Here is a 15,313-nt window from a genome sequence, read left to right on the forward strand (position 1 = left end):
GAGGAACCTGAGGCAGGGATTAAATGAGTTACCCAGGGTCCCACTGCTACTAATTGTCTGAAGTCACATTTGAACTCAGGGCTTCTGGACTCCAGGTGCAGCACTCTAGGTTCTGTACTACCTAGGTGCCTAATAGGAATGCAGCAGCTTAAGGTCAGAGGTAGATGAGTAGTAGCAGTATTGGTAATTCCATGCTTAGGAGAACTGTGGGATCCCTGTCAACCTGGTAACAAAAGAGGCTTCTGTTGTCTTCACAGAGTTTGTATCCAATACATCCTGGAGAACTCACCAAGAGTTAATGATAGGCAATGTGGAATGTTGAGAGAAAGTCTCTCTTGGAGCCAGGAAAACTTGGATTCAAGTGTTGTTCTCCACCCCCACCCCCCCACCCCCCGCCAGCCCCTCCACACATTTATATGGACCAACATCCTACAAGTGGTTTAAGTTTTGTACTTTTAATAACTCTCTAATTTTTTTTAGTTTTTGCAAGTCAATGGGGTTAGGTGACTTGCCCAAGGCCACACGGCTAGGTCATTGTTAAGTGTCTGAGGTCGAATTTGAACCCAGGTCCTCCTGCCTCCAGGGCCGGTGGTCTATCCACTGAGCCACCTAGCCGCCCCTAACTAATCTTTGAGAAGCATTGTAAATGCATGTAATGGGGATTGGTGCAGAATCAGGAGGATATGGGCTTATAGCCTTCCTCATATTCACTAGCTTTGTGATTCATGACTCTAGTCAAGCCCCTTTCAAGCTCGAAATTTATGATTCATCAAAACAGATAACAATTCCCCCCTTCCGGTGATTCAGATGAGCACGAATGTTAGGATGCACTGTGGGTTTTTGGTTTTGTTTTTTGCACATGATTATAAAATCTTGTGAAAGAAACTGAAGATCCTAGGGGCACAGATGATGTTTTCTTCACGAAGGCAGAAGAGAAAAGTCAGTTTGGGAAATGAACAGCTGACTGAGAAGGCCGTGTGTGAGGAGACCCGGACTTCGGGGTGTAGCGATGCCGGGAGAGGGAATAACGCGAACCGATGCATTGGCCAGGTTTCTTGCGCATCTAATCCGAAGGGCTTTATGCTAAAAAGAACAGAGAAGGAAAAGACTGGCTTTGTCTCCAGCTAGATATCAGAGCGGAGTCACAGGGGATGATGGCGGTGGGAAAGAGCCAGGGGAGATAAAACCTAAGCCGGTACGCCAATGTGGCTGCTCTCAGGGTTCAGCTGTGACTGGGACCCCGTCGGGGCTTCCTTGGCAGAGACGTTAGGGTGCTTTTGCCTCGTTTTACAGGTGAGGAAACTGCCGTGACTCGCCCAGGGTCACCCAGCGGCTCCACACCGGCCGACGTCCGGCGGCCCGAGGCACCGAAGCTCCGACTCCCGGGGCTCCCGGGGCTGCTGGGCGGGGCCGCAGGGGGAGGGCCTGGGGCGCGGCACGTGACGGGGGTCGGTTCCGGTCCTCCGCCCCAGACGCAGGATTGGTTTTGGCCACGTGGTGTGCGTAGCGGGCCGCGGGCGGGGCCGGTCCCACGGGGGCGCAGGGACGTGGCGGCGAGGGGGAGGGGCCCTGCCTGTCCTCGCCTCGGCCCGGGGCAGCTGCAGGGGGCGCTCCGGGGAGCAGGCGGGGGCGCGGGGAGGGGGGCGCGGGGAGGGGCAGCCTCCGGCGTCCCAGGCGCCTCTGCGGCCCGGCCGCTTCCGGACACTTCCGGCACAGGCCAGGCGGGAGCGGACATGGCGGCCCCCGGCCGCGCAGCCGCTGGCTGGGTGCGGGCGGCACTTGGAGTCTGGCGGTGGAGCCGCGGCGGCGCCGGTGAGGGGCCGCAGGGGGTGCGGGGAGGCTTGGGGGCGCCCCGGGGAGGGGGTGTCTCGGCTCCCGTGGGCTCCCGCGCCCCGCCCGCTCATAGCCCCACCGCGCGGCCCCGCCCCCCGCATGGCCCCGCCCCCGCATGGCCCCGCCCCCGCATAGCTCCGCCCCGAGGCCCCGCCCCCCGCTCTTGCCCCACGCGTGGCTGAGGCTCTCCTGTCCCACAGCCGGAGGCCCCCACGCCGCCGCCCCCAGCCGCTGCTGCCATGCGCCCGGCTCAGCCATGGACCACTTCCTGGGGGTCGTGAAGCCCGGCCCCGCCCCTGCCCCCCCAGCGCCTGTTGTGGCCCTGCACCCGGGTAAGTGAGGGGGTCAGCCCCCCACGGAACAAGGAGGGGGTGCGCCTGCACGCAGCCCAGGTGTGAAGAGCCAGGCAGAGACAGTCATGGGGGCGCTAGGAAGCGGCCGGACAGGACCCCCCATTTGGTGACCTGACAGGATCGGAACCCAGACCTCCCAAGGAGCCCAGGTGTCGGTGGAGGCCTGGTGGTTGTGGCGAGAATCGCCCCGTTGGTAGCACCCACCTTCACTTGCCTCCACGGCCTGCCCCTGCCGTACCATCGGGAGCTGCCTGGCCATCACTCACCCTCCAAGCTGGGACCAGGGTCCGAGGGTCCGGCCCGCAGGGCTTTCTTTCTTTTTCAGAGAAGTGTTACCCTGGGAGCCCGCCGGGTGACCGTGTGTGTCTGTGTCTCCTCCCAGACAAGCAGGCCCTTCTCCTGGCCCATCCTCCCGACATGCCAGAGAACTCGCGGATCTTGCGGGTCGTCATCCTGGGAGCCCCGAATGCAGGGAAGTCAACGCTTTCCAACCAGCTGCTAGGCCACAAAGTATGAGCCCCCCATTCCACGTGCCATCGTCGTGCCACCACGGCCAGCTCTGCAAAGGTCTGAGCCCTGACTCTCGGCTTTGACCCTACCAGGTTTTCCCTGTCTCCAAGAAGGTACATACCACTCGACGCCAGGCCCTGGGGGTCATCACAGAAGAGGAGACCCAGGTGGTGAGTATCTGTGTGTGTGTGTGTGTGGGGGGGGTGAGGTGCAAAGTGGAAGCCTTCACCTCAGGATGCTTATGATGGAGGGGAGTAGCCTGAGGGACAGGGACTTAGTGCCCCTCTGTACCCTGCTCCTTGCCCAGGAGCAAATCCTCAGCTTTAATCCAGCCTCATCAGGCATCTTTTCAACAAGGCTTCCTGTCTCTGCCCCCTCTGCCTCTGCCCAAGAGTTGTGTTTCAGCCTCAGAAATTCTGTGTCTCATCCCCTCCTCCTGGGACTCACAAACTCTTCGGGTTTCATTTTAAGCTCTCTTCTTTGGTCCCTGAGTAAAGAGGGGGGTACCCAGACAAAGAGGTGGTCATTCAGAAGTTGATCCGTCAGATGTGTATTAAATGCAGACTCCAAGCATTCAGGGCTCCAGTTACAAAGAAAGCGTAAAAATCAGCCCCTGCCTTCAGGGGGCATTCTCCTGGAAAATCTGATATGTGTCCAGGCCAGTAATGCAAGTGAATTGGAGGTCAGAGAGCCTGCTGCTAATCAGGGTGAGGAGGCTGCCCACAAAGGCTTCTTTCTGACAGGAAGAAGAAAGCAAGGTACTTAGGGGTACAGGTGGAAAGAGGATACCCCAAAGGATGCCATCTAAAGGAGTGGCTTTGGAAGGTAGGCAGGTAGCTTGGATGTAAAGCAGCTCGTGTAAAGAGGAATTGTGTGAACATGTCTGGAAAGAGCATGGAGCAGGATGGCCGAGGGCAGTGGATGCCAAGCTGAGGATGTTCTATTTTATTCTAAGGGACCCACTGAAAACTGTTGAGAAGGGAGTCTCTTGGACACCCTGTACCTCTGTGGAGGTTGGAATGAAAAAGGGAAAAGGGATGTGGAGGTAGAATTGGGGGGACATGGCTGTGGACTAGAGAAGGAACTGAACAATGGAGATGAAGAGTTGAGGGGGGGTTCTGAGGTTGACGTCCCAGTGCCCTCAGCAGAATGGGCAGTTTGGAGAAGAGATGAGTGGGCCTGGAGTTCAGTGCAGAGAAGTGGGCTGGAGGTATGGATGGGGTCATCTTTAGAGAGGTGATGATGAAAGAATATGAGAGAAAAAAGAAGATGGTCTGGGGCAGGATCATGGAAGGAAGAGGTCAGGGTGAGGGGACACTAAGGTGAAGCCCCTGGGCTGGCTTGACAAGAAAGCCTCAGATGAGGGAGAGGATGATGGAAGTTACCAGCCTCCACAGGAAGGATCCCATCCAGTATCAATGGTGTCTCCTTTGATCCTCACAGCTACCCCTGCAGGCAGGTGCTGTGATTATCCTCATTTTATAATTGAGCTAACAGAGTCAACAGAGGTTAAGTGATTTGCCCAGGGTCACACAGCCAGTGAGTATTTTGAGGTCACATTTGAACTCAGGTTTTTCCTGACTCCCAGCAGACTTTGGTCCTACCTTGGGGATAGGAGGGGGTGGAATTAGGAGCACGAGTAGCTTTGGGAGCAGCTAGGTGGCACGGTGGATAAAGCACTGGCCCTGGAGTCAGGAGTACCTGAGTTCAAATCCGGTCTCAGACACTTAATAATTACCTAGCTGTGTGGCCTTGGGCAAGCCACTGAACCCCATTGCCTTGCAAAAATCTACATAAATAAAAAAAATCATCAAAAAAAATGAGTAGCTTTGGTAAAGAGGAAGAGCACTGGAGGGAAGGGAATTCATTACCTGTGCAGTCAGGAGTGGCTGGCCGGGGTTATTGCAAAGTGGTGCCAGGGACCAGGGGAGAGAAGGGGTAATTCAGGAGGGCTCCGAGTTGGCAGCCCCATGCCACAGAGGGTTCAAGTCTAGAAAAAGGGCCAGAGAGGGCAGGAATGAGTCCCAGCCTAGGGGTTCAGTGGCTTGGTGAGACCCTTCTTCTAAGACCTCATCTCTCCTCCCTCCAGGTTCTCCTGGACACACCTGGCCTTATCAGCCCTACTAAACAGAAGAGGTAATGCCACTGAAGAGACCTGCCTGCTCTGATGGGAATACTAATAAAGCAAGTTAGCATTTTAAGGGTTGCCTACCACTTGACATGTGCTAGCTCATTTGATTTTCCCCACAGCACTGTGAGGTGGGGGTAGTGATGATCTGCTTTACAGGTGGGGAAACTGAGGCACAGAAAGATGCAATGGCTTCCCATGTACCTCACAGCTAATGAGTGTCTGAGCCAGTCACCCTGTCCTTGGGCCACTCTGCTGCCTGGCACCTTGGGCTGAACTCTGTCAATGTCTTGCATCTGCCCTCTAGGCATAACCTAGAGCAGTCTCTGCTGAAGGATCCCTGGAGAAGCATGGAGGCCGCAGACCTGGGTAGGGTCCTCTCTTGGAGCAGGGAGGAGGGAGAGGGTTAGCAGGAGGGTCTGAGGAATTCTGCATCTGCCAAACAACCCAATCCAGGACTATGGAGAATGGGGAGAAATGGGAGGGGGCCTTGCATCCTCAGTGCACTCTCGGCTGTGGGTAGAGGACTGGGAGCGAGTCCCAGCCTCAGGAGCAACAGATTTGCCATTCCCCCCCCCCCCCCCCCAGTTGTGGTTCTTGTAGATGTCTCAGACAAGTGGACTCGGAATCGGCTTAACCCCCAGGTTCTCAGGTGCTTATCGCAGTTCTCCCAAGTCCCCAGCATCCTGGTGATGAATAAGGTGAGCCAGATGCTGAGAAAGCATGACCAGCCACCATGTCCTTTGGGACAGGAGGGCGCCCTGATTCCCTACCTTCTCCCCAGGTGGATTGCTTGAAACAGAAAGCTGTCCTTTTGGAGTTGACAGCCACCCTCACCGAAGGGGTCGTCAGTGGCAAAGAACTGCAAATAAAGTCGACTTTCCCAGTTTCCAAGCCCCAGAAAGCCTCAGCAGAGCCTAACCCAGAGGCCTCGAGGGGCCTCAGGGAGAGGGTGGGCTGGCCCCACTTCCAGGAGATCTTCATGCTCTCTGCCCTGAATCAGGAAGATGTGGAGACCTTGAAGGTCAGCCTCTCCCTGCTCCCCACCTCCGGGAGTCATCATTCTAGAAACCTAGGTCCAGGACCCACAGGCTTCTGCCTTGGCCTTGGTCTTTGAGTAGGATATGAAGTCCCCAGCTTCTTTGGGAGTTGGGGGGCCAAGGAAGGGGAGACCCTGATGCCCATCATGGTTTTTTTTGGTGCCCACAGCAATATCTCCTAGCACAGGCCCAGCCAGGGCCCTGGGAGTTCCACAGTGAAGTGCTCACCAGCCAGACACCTCAAGAGATCAGTGCCAACGTCATTCGGGAAAAGCTGTTGGAGCACCTGCCTCAGGAGGTGCCTTACAGTGTGCATCAGGTATGAGACTTGGCTGCCAGGCAGAGGAAGGGGAGACCCTGAAGGCTGGTGGTGTGTGTAGAACCGCTAAGGTATCTCTTCCTGGCAGGAGACAAGGCTGTGGGAAGAGGGTCCCAACGGGGAGCTTGTGATCCTGCAGGACTTGCTGGTGTTCAAGGAGTCCCATGTGGTGAGTGGGGGCATGGGGGGTAGGAGCCCCATGGTGTTTTCCCCTCTCCCATTTGCCCTTCCCCTCTTTTCCCTCCTGCCCCCAGCACACATATACAACCCTTGTTCTCTGTCCTGCTCACAGAGGATATTGATTGGTCAGAGTGGGCAGCTGATCAACCAGATTGCACAGGAAGCCATTCAGGACCTCAGAAACATATTCCTCTGTGATGTGCAGCTCCGCCTCTCGGTTAAGCTGCGTAGGTGACCATCCTCCCCACCCTCAAGACTTCTAGGAGCTTGCTGGGCATATGGGTCTGGTGAGATATCACTGGGTAGAATGATCCCCATGCCAGCCCCAAGAGGACTGATTAAGCAAGGACTGGATGTCCTTTCTGCCAGGAAGAGGAAGCTGGAGCTGCTCAGTCCCCCTCCTCTCCAGAGCTCCACTGGGCAGCTGGGGCCTAGGGCGAGCAGACGCTCCATTCTCCCTTCACCCCAGCACCTAACAGATGCCCAGCTGGCCCCCTGGTGCCTGGAGATGAGAGTGGTGCCACCCCCTGCTTATCCACACATCACCCTCCCTCTGTCTCCCCTTCCCTGGTTTATCGGTGGTAATAAAATGACATAACAAAGAGTTTTGGTTTTTACTTTTATTTCTACAAAATAGTGACTGTGATGAGATTCTCTCCCCCCCCTTCCTCTCCCCATTGTCCAGCCTTAGGGTCCTCCTCTCCACTCTCTGGTCATGGGCACGGTCATCAAGCACAGCAAGAGAACCCTTACCATTACTAAGCACAGTAATGGTAACGGTTTCCTCGCCAAGCTCCTCTTGTGCCATTCTTGGGGCTCTGAGTGCTGGCGCTCCTACCCGTCCTGGGTTCAAGGGCTAAGGGGTGGCCCTCACCAGTACATCATCTATACTGTAGTGTCTCATTGCAAACTTACAGTATACGATGATATCCTGGCCAGAGCCCCATGTGGGCACAGCAAGGTCCTCTACCTGGGGGACCACCTAGAGAAGCCATACAAAGGAAGCAGGGTAAGAAGAGTGGGCCAAGGCCAGGGGCCTCCTCCCCTCCAAACCTCCCTCTGTTCTAGCCCAGAGAGGCAGGTTCAAGGCAAACTACACCATTGGAAAGTAGGGTCTACTTAAGGATGGAGGAGAGGAGGCCATGGGGAGAAGCCAGGAGGGGAGGATGGACAGCTTGCCAAGTGGAGGGGCCTTGGATGACCCAGGAGCTCAGGAAACTCAGAATGAGAGAGAGAGAGAGAGAGAGAGAGAGAGAGAGAGAGGTCAGATTGGGCTAAAGGGGAGAAGAGGGTGGCCTGGGTCTCTCCAGGCAACTTACCTGGCTCCAGAAGCTGCTGCTCCTTCTGGGAATGACTGCCCAGTCTCCACCTGGCCAACTCTGCCCTCTTTCCTTATAACCCAGTTGGCCCCTCCCTTTGGGTGGGGTCCTCTGCCTGAGAGGGTGGAGAGGGCAGGCTTGGCTGGGCTCCACTCCTTAACCCTTTATCTGCTCAGCCCCTAGAGGGGATTCTTTGTTGAATTGGGTCGGAGGAAATGCTCACTTTGGCCTGAAAGTTGCCCCTTGCCAGGGAGGGTCCCTAACAGCTCAGAGCCCTTCATGGGTCTGGGGGAGTGTGAATCTGAAACTTCTGTTCATGACCCCCCAGCCCCCTCCTCCATTTGTGGGGCGGGGGGGAGAACCTGTCTTCATTTCCCTCCTCTGATATCCATTAGCCCACAGGTCAACTTCTCAACCCCAGCTTTCCCCTCTTTAAGGAGGGGATTCAGTTCAATTTGACCAACTTAACAGGTTGTTACATATTAAGTGTCCATCACCTGTTCTAGGGCCAACCAGGGGACTCAGTGAATCCCCTAGTTGGCAAGGTCTGGAGTCAGGAAGACCTGAGTTCAAATGCGGCCTCAGACACTTATTGACTGTATGACCTTGGGTAAATCACTTCACCCTGTTTGCCTCAGTTTCCTCATCTGTAAAATGAGCTGAAGAAGGAAATGGCAAAATTACTCCAGTATTTTTGGTGAAAAATCCCCAAATAGGGTCAGAAAGAATCAGACACCACTGAACAACACTATCACATGCTCGGCCCTGAAGATACGATGACAAAAAAAAAGATATTCCCTCTCCTCCAAGAATTTACATTCTACTGGGGAAACAACATTGAGAAGTTGGGGCTATAATGATCCCCATTTTATAAAAAAGGAAACTGAGGCAAACAGTGACTTGTTCAGGGTCTCCTCATCTGAGGTTGGATTTGAACTCAGTACTCCCTAATTCCAGATCTAATACCACCACCTAGAAATGTCTCCTAAAGGGAATAGCCAATAAACCAGTCTGGTTCAAGAACAAAATAATGTGAAATGAATCTAGAAAGAAAGATGGGAGCTGGGATAGGGAAGGGATTTGAAAATTGCTGAGGAATTTGTATTTTATCCCATAGATAGAGAAAAACCATGCTCCAAGCTTGTTGATTGATCAATTCATTTGTTCACTCTATCTTTGGTTCTTTTTCTTAGTGTTGCCTGTCTCAGCCCCCTAACTTCTTGTTGACCCCCAAACCTCAACCTCAACTTACTGTCTGCCTAGACCACGGTCCAGGCCCTGGGGCCTTCTAAACTAAAGAGCAGGACACAATTAAAACCTAGAGCCAGATTGGAAACTGGACAGGACAGGACTCCCAGAGACTTGCTAGGTCCAGGGCAACTAGGTGGTGCAGTGGATAGCGCACTGGTCTTGAAGCCAGGACAGCTGTGTGACCTTGGGCAAGTCACTTAATAATGATTGCTTCACATCCAGGACCATCTTCAGGAGTTCTGATTCATATCTGGCTACAGGTGGCTCTGGAGAAGTAAAGGAGAGTGGTGACTTAGCACAGCCTCTCCCCCTTACTCAAATCCAGTCCATGTGGTTGTCATGGCATCACCTCCCTGATGTCCTGGTCTTCTGTGAGAAGGAAGGAGGAACATCAGCAGGTTCAGGATTAGGAGCCTGGAAGCTAGCCTGGGGTGGGGAAGCTGACTGGTCTGGCAGGGACCTTGATAAACAACCATTCTGTTATCAAGGAGGGTGTCTAGGACCCTCTGCTTATCAGGAGCCTGCAAGATCCAGGCCTGGGATGATCAGCATCCCCCACCCAGGTCTGACTCCTATAGAGCTCATTCTCTGTAGGGTGCTTCTCCATCAAACCTGAACAGAAATGGGGGTGGAGGTGAGGAGAAGGTGGGAGAGTCTTATATTCTGGGGGAAAAACCCCTAAGCACCAGAACCCTACTTTCTTTGGGGGCACCAGGACCTGCCATCCACTAAAGAGGCAAAGGTTCATTCTACTTTTGCCTCAAAGGAAGAGGTTCATGGTCTTGCTGAGCCTAGGGAGATCTGCCCTCAGGATGCTCATGGACTCAATCTAACTTTTTTTTAGTTAAAAACAATTCATTTCCAATTACAAGTAAAGATAGTTTTTGAGCTCCAAATTTTTCTCCTTCCCTTCCCCCCCCCAAAAGGAAGCAATCTGATATGAATTATACATGTAAAACTATTAAAGCACGGGGAAAAAACAATTTAAAAAAAGTGAAAATAGTATGCTTTGGTCTTCATTCAGGCTTCATAGTTCTCTCTCTGGCTGTAGATGGCATTTTCCATTACAAGTCTTTGAGAACTGTCTTTGATCATTGTATGCTGAGAAGAGTTGATCATCATGCAATTTGCTGGTTCTTCTATTTAAAAAAAAATAATCCCAACAGAACAACAAAAGAAAGAACAATACAATCTTCATTTAAAAAAATACACTGAAATAGCCATATTGGTCAAGTCCCCCAAAATGTGTGTCTCACTCTAGACTGTAACTCCAAAACGACTCTAGAAGGAGGTGGAGAGGATTCATTTCTGATCCTCTGGAACTGTGGTTGACCATTGCATCGATTAGAGTTCTCAAGCCTTTCCAAGTAGACATTGTTCTAGACTTCATCATTCCTTATTACATTTTCTTTCTTTTCTTTTTCTTTTTTCTTTTTTTTAGGTTTTTGCAAGGCAATGGGGTTAAGTGCCTTGCCCAAGGCCATACAGCTAGGTAATTATTAAGAGTCTGAGGTCAGTGTTGAACTCAGGTACTCCTGACTCCAGGGCCAGTGCTCTATCCACTGTGCCACCTAGCCGTCCTCCTTATTACATTTTCTTTTTTTTTTTTTTCCCTTATTACATTTTCATAGAACAATCTGGTCAGTGGTTCCCCAACAGCTGAGCACCTCATTACACTTTTCCAGTTTGTGGCTCTTATACAAAGATATGCTATATTGCTTTTTTTTTAAACTTTATTTTTCTTGAGGTTTCTCTTTTTTGGGGGTATGTTTACTTTTACAATATGACTATTGTAGTCACATTTTTCATGACCATTTTTAATCTATACCAAACAATTTGTTTCCTCAATGAGGGGAAGTGGGATTAGCAGATGGGAGAGATTTTGGAAGTGAATATTGAAATTTGTTTTTGCATATAACTGGTGAGGGGGAAATTAAATTAAATTAAAAAAAGATATGCTACAATTATCACTCCATCCATTAGATCAACACCTCTTTCAGATATGACGTATGCGTTGGCTAATTTTGTTAATTTATTTTCTTTCTCTTAAAAAAATCTTTGTTACAATTTTTACCAGACTGTCCACCATCAAGGGGAAGGAGGAGGGAAGAGAAGGTAGTAGAAAAATGTGAAACTCATAAATTTGCAAATGGATGAATGTTGAAAAACTACCATTGCAAGCAATTGGAAAAATAAAATAAAATTTCAACTGAAATCCACCCTCCCAAAAAGTCTTTCTTAGAAAGAATGGGCTGCTGGGTGAGGGGTAGAGAATATATTCAGAAATTAAGTTAATGTAAAAAGGAAAAAAATCTCTCTTCTTTCACCTCATGACTAATATGGAAATATATTATACATGTGTAACCTAAATCAGATTACTTGTCAAAGAAGGGAGAGGGAAAAGAGGGGAAGAGAAAAATGTGGAACTCAAAATCTTACTAAAAATTGAATGTTGGGGGGCGGCTAGGTGGCCTAGTGGATAAAGCACTGGCCTTGGAGTCAGGAGTACCTGGGTTCAAATTCGACCTCAGACACTTAATAATTACCTAGCTGTGTGGCCTTGGGCAAGCCATTTAACCCCATTGCCTTGCAAAAATACTAAAAATAAAAAAATTGAATGTTGAAACTGTAAAGACATAGTTGGGGGAAAATAAATTAATTAAAAAGAAAGAAAGATACCAATAAAAAAGCTTACAAAATTGATTGTTGAAATGGGAGTTAGTAAAGTCAGATCCCGTATGTGTGAACACACCAACTCCAGAAAATAACCTCCCAATTCAGCCACAGAATGTTAGAGACTAAAAAGACCTTGGAAATCATCCAATCGGGGGATCTTAACCTGGGGTCCATGAAGTGGAATTGCAGGGGGAAAAGTTACTCTTTTTAATTTTCACTAACCTCAAGTAGAGATTGGACATTTCCTCCAATTATTTACAAATATGATTCTGAGATGGAGTCCACAGGCTTTCCCAGATGGCTGTAAGATGCATCCAGGATACAAAAGAAGTTCTCTCTTTAATCCATGAGTGTAGTAGTTGGAGCTTAATAAAGACTTGCTGACTAATGGCTGTGGACACTGAGGTCCAGTCAGGGACAAAACCAACCAACACTTGAATTCAGGTCTACCATGTCCAAGGGGCAGCTGGGTAGTGTGGAGGATCAAGTGGAGTCAAGAAAATCTGAGTTCAATTTGATCTCAGACAGTTCTTAGCTGTGGGACTCTGGGCCAGTCATTTCACCCTGTTTGCCTCAGTTTCCTCATCTGTAAAATGAGCCGGAGAAGGAGATGGTCAGCCTCTCCAGTATCTTTGCCAAGGAAACCTCAAATAGGATAAGGGTTGAATAAAAACAACTTCCATCACCAAGTCCCGCTGCCTTCCTGCTCCAAACACACACACTCTTATACCATTTATTGAACAGCTACAGTATACAGTCTTGGACTAGCAAGGGAGGAGAACCCAGAGTCTGGAAGAACCCAAGAGCTTACTCAATGGGAATGACAGCAATATCACCAGCTGTAGTTATCATGGGCCATATTACACATGATATGTGTACAAAAATTACTACATACAATAAGAGATAAAAAACAAAGGGTTAGATGAGCTCGAAAGGAGAGGGTCATTATCAAGGAAGGCTTCATGGAGGAGGGGGCAGCATTTGAGTTGAGCTTTTTTTTTTTAGTTTTTTTTGCAAGGCAATGGGGTTAAGTAGCTTGCCCAAGGCCACACAGCTAGGTCATTATTAAGTGTCTGAGGCCCTGAGTTGAGCTTTAAAGGGTGGGTAGTTATGTAACAAGAGGGAAGGATGGCATTCCAGGCAGAGGGGACAGCTTGAGCAAAGGCACAGGGTGAGAGATTGCTGCACTCCCCGTCCCCATTCTCCTTTGGCAAGTAAGCTCCTTGAGGGCCCCTGGGATTGCTTTGTTTTCTGCACATCCCCATTCATGACATCCTTCCTGGGTGGTATAGAGACCAAAGGCCTGGATTTTGGAAGATTCAAGGTCAAGTGTGACCTCAGACAAATCTTTACTAGCCATGTCACTTTGACCAATTCGTTTAACTCTGCCTCAGTTTCCTCAACTGTAAAATGGGGATAAGAACAGCACCTATCTCCCAGGTTGCTGTGAGATATTTGTAAAGTTCTTAGTGTGGTCCCTGTCCTACAGTAAGCACTATATATTAATATGTAGGTTATTATATTTGTATTATATACTTTATATACTATTTATTATAGATAATATTAATTGTATATAATCTTAATTATAGATATTATTCTTTTTAGCTAGCTGGAGTAGAAGGAGAAAAGGAAAGGCTTTTTTTTTAGGATTAGTCCCAGACATTGTCAGACACAAAGACACATATACACATACGCACACACGCACACACACAAACACACAACTTCTTGCACACAAGTAAAGGGCAGGACAAATAGTCAGTACTCAGTAAATGCTTGGATTAGGTTGAACTGAATTGAAGAGAATCATGGAGAAGACAGCGGCCTTGAAAAACAGAACATTCAACATGACCTTGGAACACAGGTGTCTATGTATCCATACAGTGATGCAGATATGTGGAAACAGGGATAGACACCGTCAAAATGAATTTAGATTTCACCATTGGCCCAGAGCTGTCCTCATGGTTGCCCAGCTTCCTGATGCCAGGACTTATAAAGATCCATTCTCTTAGGACAAGTAGGTTCCCAATTCCAGGACTTGGAATTATTTGGAAAAGGTTGGGGCCTTTTACATTCAGTCAGTGTGGGACTCAGCCCAAAGAGAGCCTGGTGTCCAACTCTAGGGGAAAACTCTTAGACCGCCTGACCACAAAGCATCCAGGATGGGGCGTAGGGGGAGGAGAAGCCCAGTGAACCTGCAGTACTCCCCCACTTCCATGCTGGGTGGGCTAGGCCTTCTCCAGCTGTTCGTGGGGAGATAAGGAACCAGTGTTATCTGGCTAGACAGAGTGCCCTCCCACCCCTGCCAGTCCAGCCCAACAAAGGCGCCAGGCAGAGTTAACCCCTGCTCTGCCCTGGCCCTCCAATGCTAACTGGGTTAGGATTTCAGTCCCAAGCCCCAGGCTGGAACCATCACCCCAAGTGCCCTGATCAACTCCATTGAGTCCTTCCTCAGGATGAAGACTGAACCGAGATTGTTTCTCTGTTCCTTGTTTCTGAAGACATGACACTGCTAATGACCTCCTCTAGACCCCAAAACAGTTCCTGGGCTCTGGTCACTTCTGATGCCCCTCCACCAGCATAGAGGTCAAGGGATCGGGCCAGAGTGAGGCTGGGGACCTGTCCAGGGTATCTTGAACTCATGCCACCAACCCTTCTAGGCTGCCTCCCAATTCCCAAATTAAACTAGGGTAAAGACCAACAAAGAGCTCATCTTTTCCCAATTTCATGTCCTCCTGCAGGATCCCTTTCCAAACTCTATGTTGTCTCTATGTCTCCAGGGTCTCATGATTCCTTATCTTTCTTCCCCCATTTAGAAATTCCCACTTAGCCAACACTACCTGAAATGGACACTTCCATATACACCTTAGCCCAGAAACCCAAGGTTATGCATGAAGTATTAATTAACCTGCTTGTCTATGGTTCATTTTGGTCTTTCTTTTCTCTTCTGGGCCCTTCAGAACAGGTTTCAATGATCCTCTTTTCTTTCTTCTCATTCTTCATCAATTCATTCATCAACAAACCTACTGTGTGTTAGTCACTGGATGAGGATACAGGTATAGAAGTAGACAAGTCCATGCTCACTGCTCAATGTTTCCCCTCTCCTTCTATTCCTCTCCTGTGCCTTGGCCTCTACACCCCTTAGTCCCAGATCTAACCTCTTCCTTTCTCCAAGTACCTTATGAATGATTGCATCATAAGCATTAAACTCTTTAAAAGTTGTTTTTTGATACTTTTTTTTTTTAGGTTTTTGCAAGGCAATGGGGTTAAATGGCTTGCCCAAGGCCACACAGCTAGGGAATTATTAAGGATACTGTTTTTTTTTAAAGAAAGATTTTATTTTATATTTATTTATATTTATATTATAAAATATATTTATTTTACAATTTCCCCCCCATTCTAGCTTCCCTCCCCCCACTCCCCACAGAAGGCAGTCTGTTAGTGTTTACATTGGTTCCATGGTATACACTGATCTCAATTGAATGTGATGAGAGAGAAATCATATCCTTAAGGAAGAAAAATAAAATATGAGATAGTAAAATTACTTAATAATATCATATTTTTTTTTCTAATTTGATGATAATAGTCTTTGGTCTTTGTTCAAAGTCCACAATTCTTTTTTTGGATACAGATGGTATTCTCCATTGCAGATAGCCCAAAATTGTCCTTGGTCATTGCACTGATGGGTTGAGCAAGTCCATCAGGGT

At 49.4% G+C, this 15,313-nt stretch overlaps 1 protein-coding gene and 1 long non-coding RNA gene across 5 annotated transcripts; one reads left to right on the forward strand and one right to left on the reverse strand.

Moving 5' to 3' along the window:
• Nucleotides 1-1,680: 1,680 nt before the first annotated feature.
• On the forward strand, nucleotides 1,681-6,967 carry ERAL1 (Era like 12S mitochondrial rRNA chaperone 1). Of its 3 annotated transcripts, none has more exons than XM_074189078.1 (11): nucleotides 1,686-1,812; nucleotides 2,034-2,165; nucleotides 2,512-2,696; nucleotides 2,789-2,866; nucleotides 4,786-4,832; nucleotides 5,132-5,193; nucleotides 5,413-5,525; nucleotides 5,609-5,848; nucleotides 6,034-6,183; nucleotides 6,272-6,352; nucleotides 6,476-6,967. In XM_074189078.1, exons 1-11 carry the CDS (start codon nucleotides 1,734-1,736, stop codon nucleotides 6,596-6,598), a joined length of 1,290 nt encoding a protein of 429 aa, XP_074045179.1. In that variant the 5' UTR covers nucleotides 1,686-1,733; the 3' UTR covers nucleotides 6,599-6,967. The 3 variants fall into 3 exon arrangements, with proteins under 3 accessions (XP_074045178.1, XP_074045179.1, XP_074045180.1); XM_074189079.1 differs by having other exon boundaries at nucleotides 2,569-2,696; XM_074189077.1 differs by having other exon boundaries at nucleotides 1,681-1,812; nucleotides 2,569-2,696; nucleotides 6,272-6,967.
• Nucleotides 4,517-12,190, reverse strand: LOC141488752 (uncharacterized). 2 transcript variants are annotated; one of them, XR_012468777.1, is made up of 2 exons: nucleotides 11,832-12,190; nucleotides 4,517-9,199 (listed from the first exon to the last, which is right to left on the reverse strand). It is a non-coding gene; the product is annotated as an uncharacterized LOC141488752 (long non-coding RNA). The 2 variants fall into 2 exon arrangements; XR_012468776.1 differs by having other exon boundaries at nucleotides 4,517-10,072.
• Nucleotides 12,191-15,313: the final 3,123 nt, after the last annotated feature.

This window comes from Macrotis lagotis, chromosome 5, assembly GCF_037893015.1.
Source record: "Macrotis lagotis isolate mMagLag1 chromosome 5, bilby.v1.9.chrom.fasta, whole genome shotgun sequence".
Taxonomy (NCBI): Eukaryota; Metazoa; Chordata; class Mammalia; order Peramelemorphia; family Peramelidae; genus Macrotis; species Macrotis lagotis.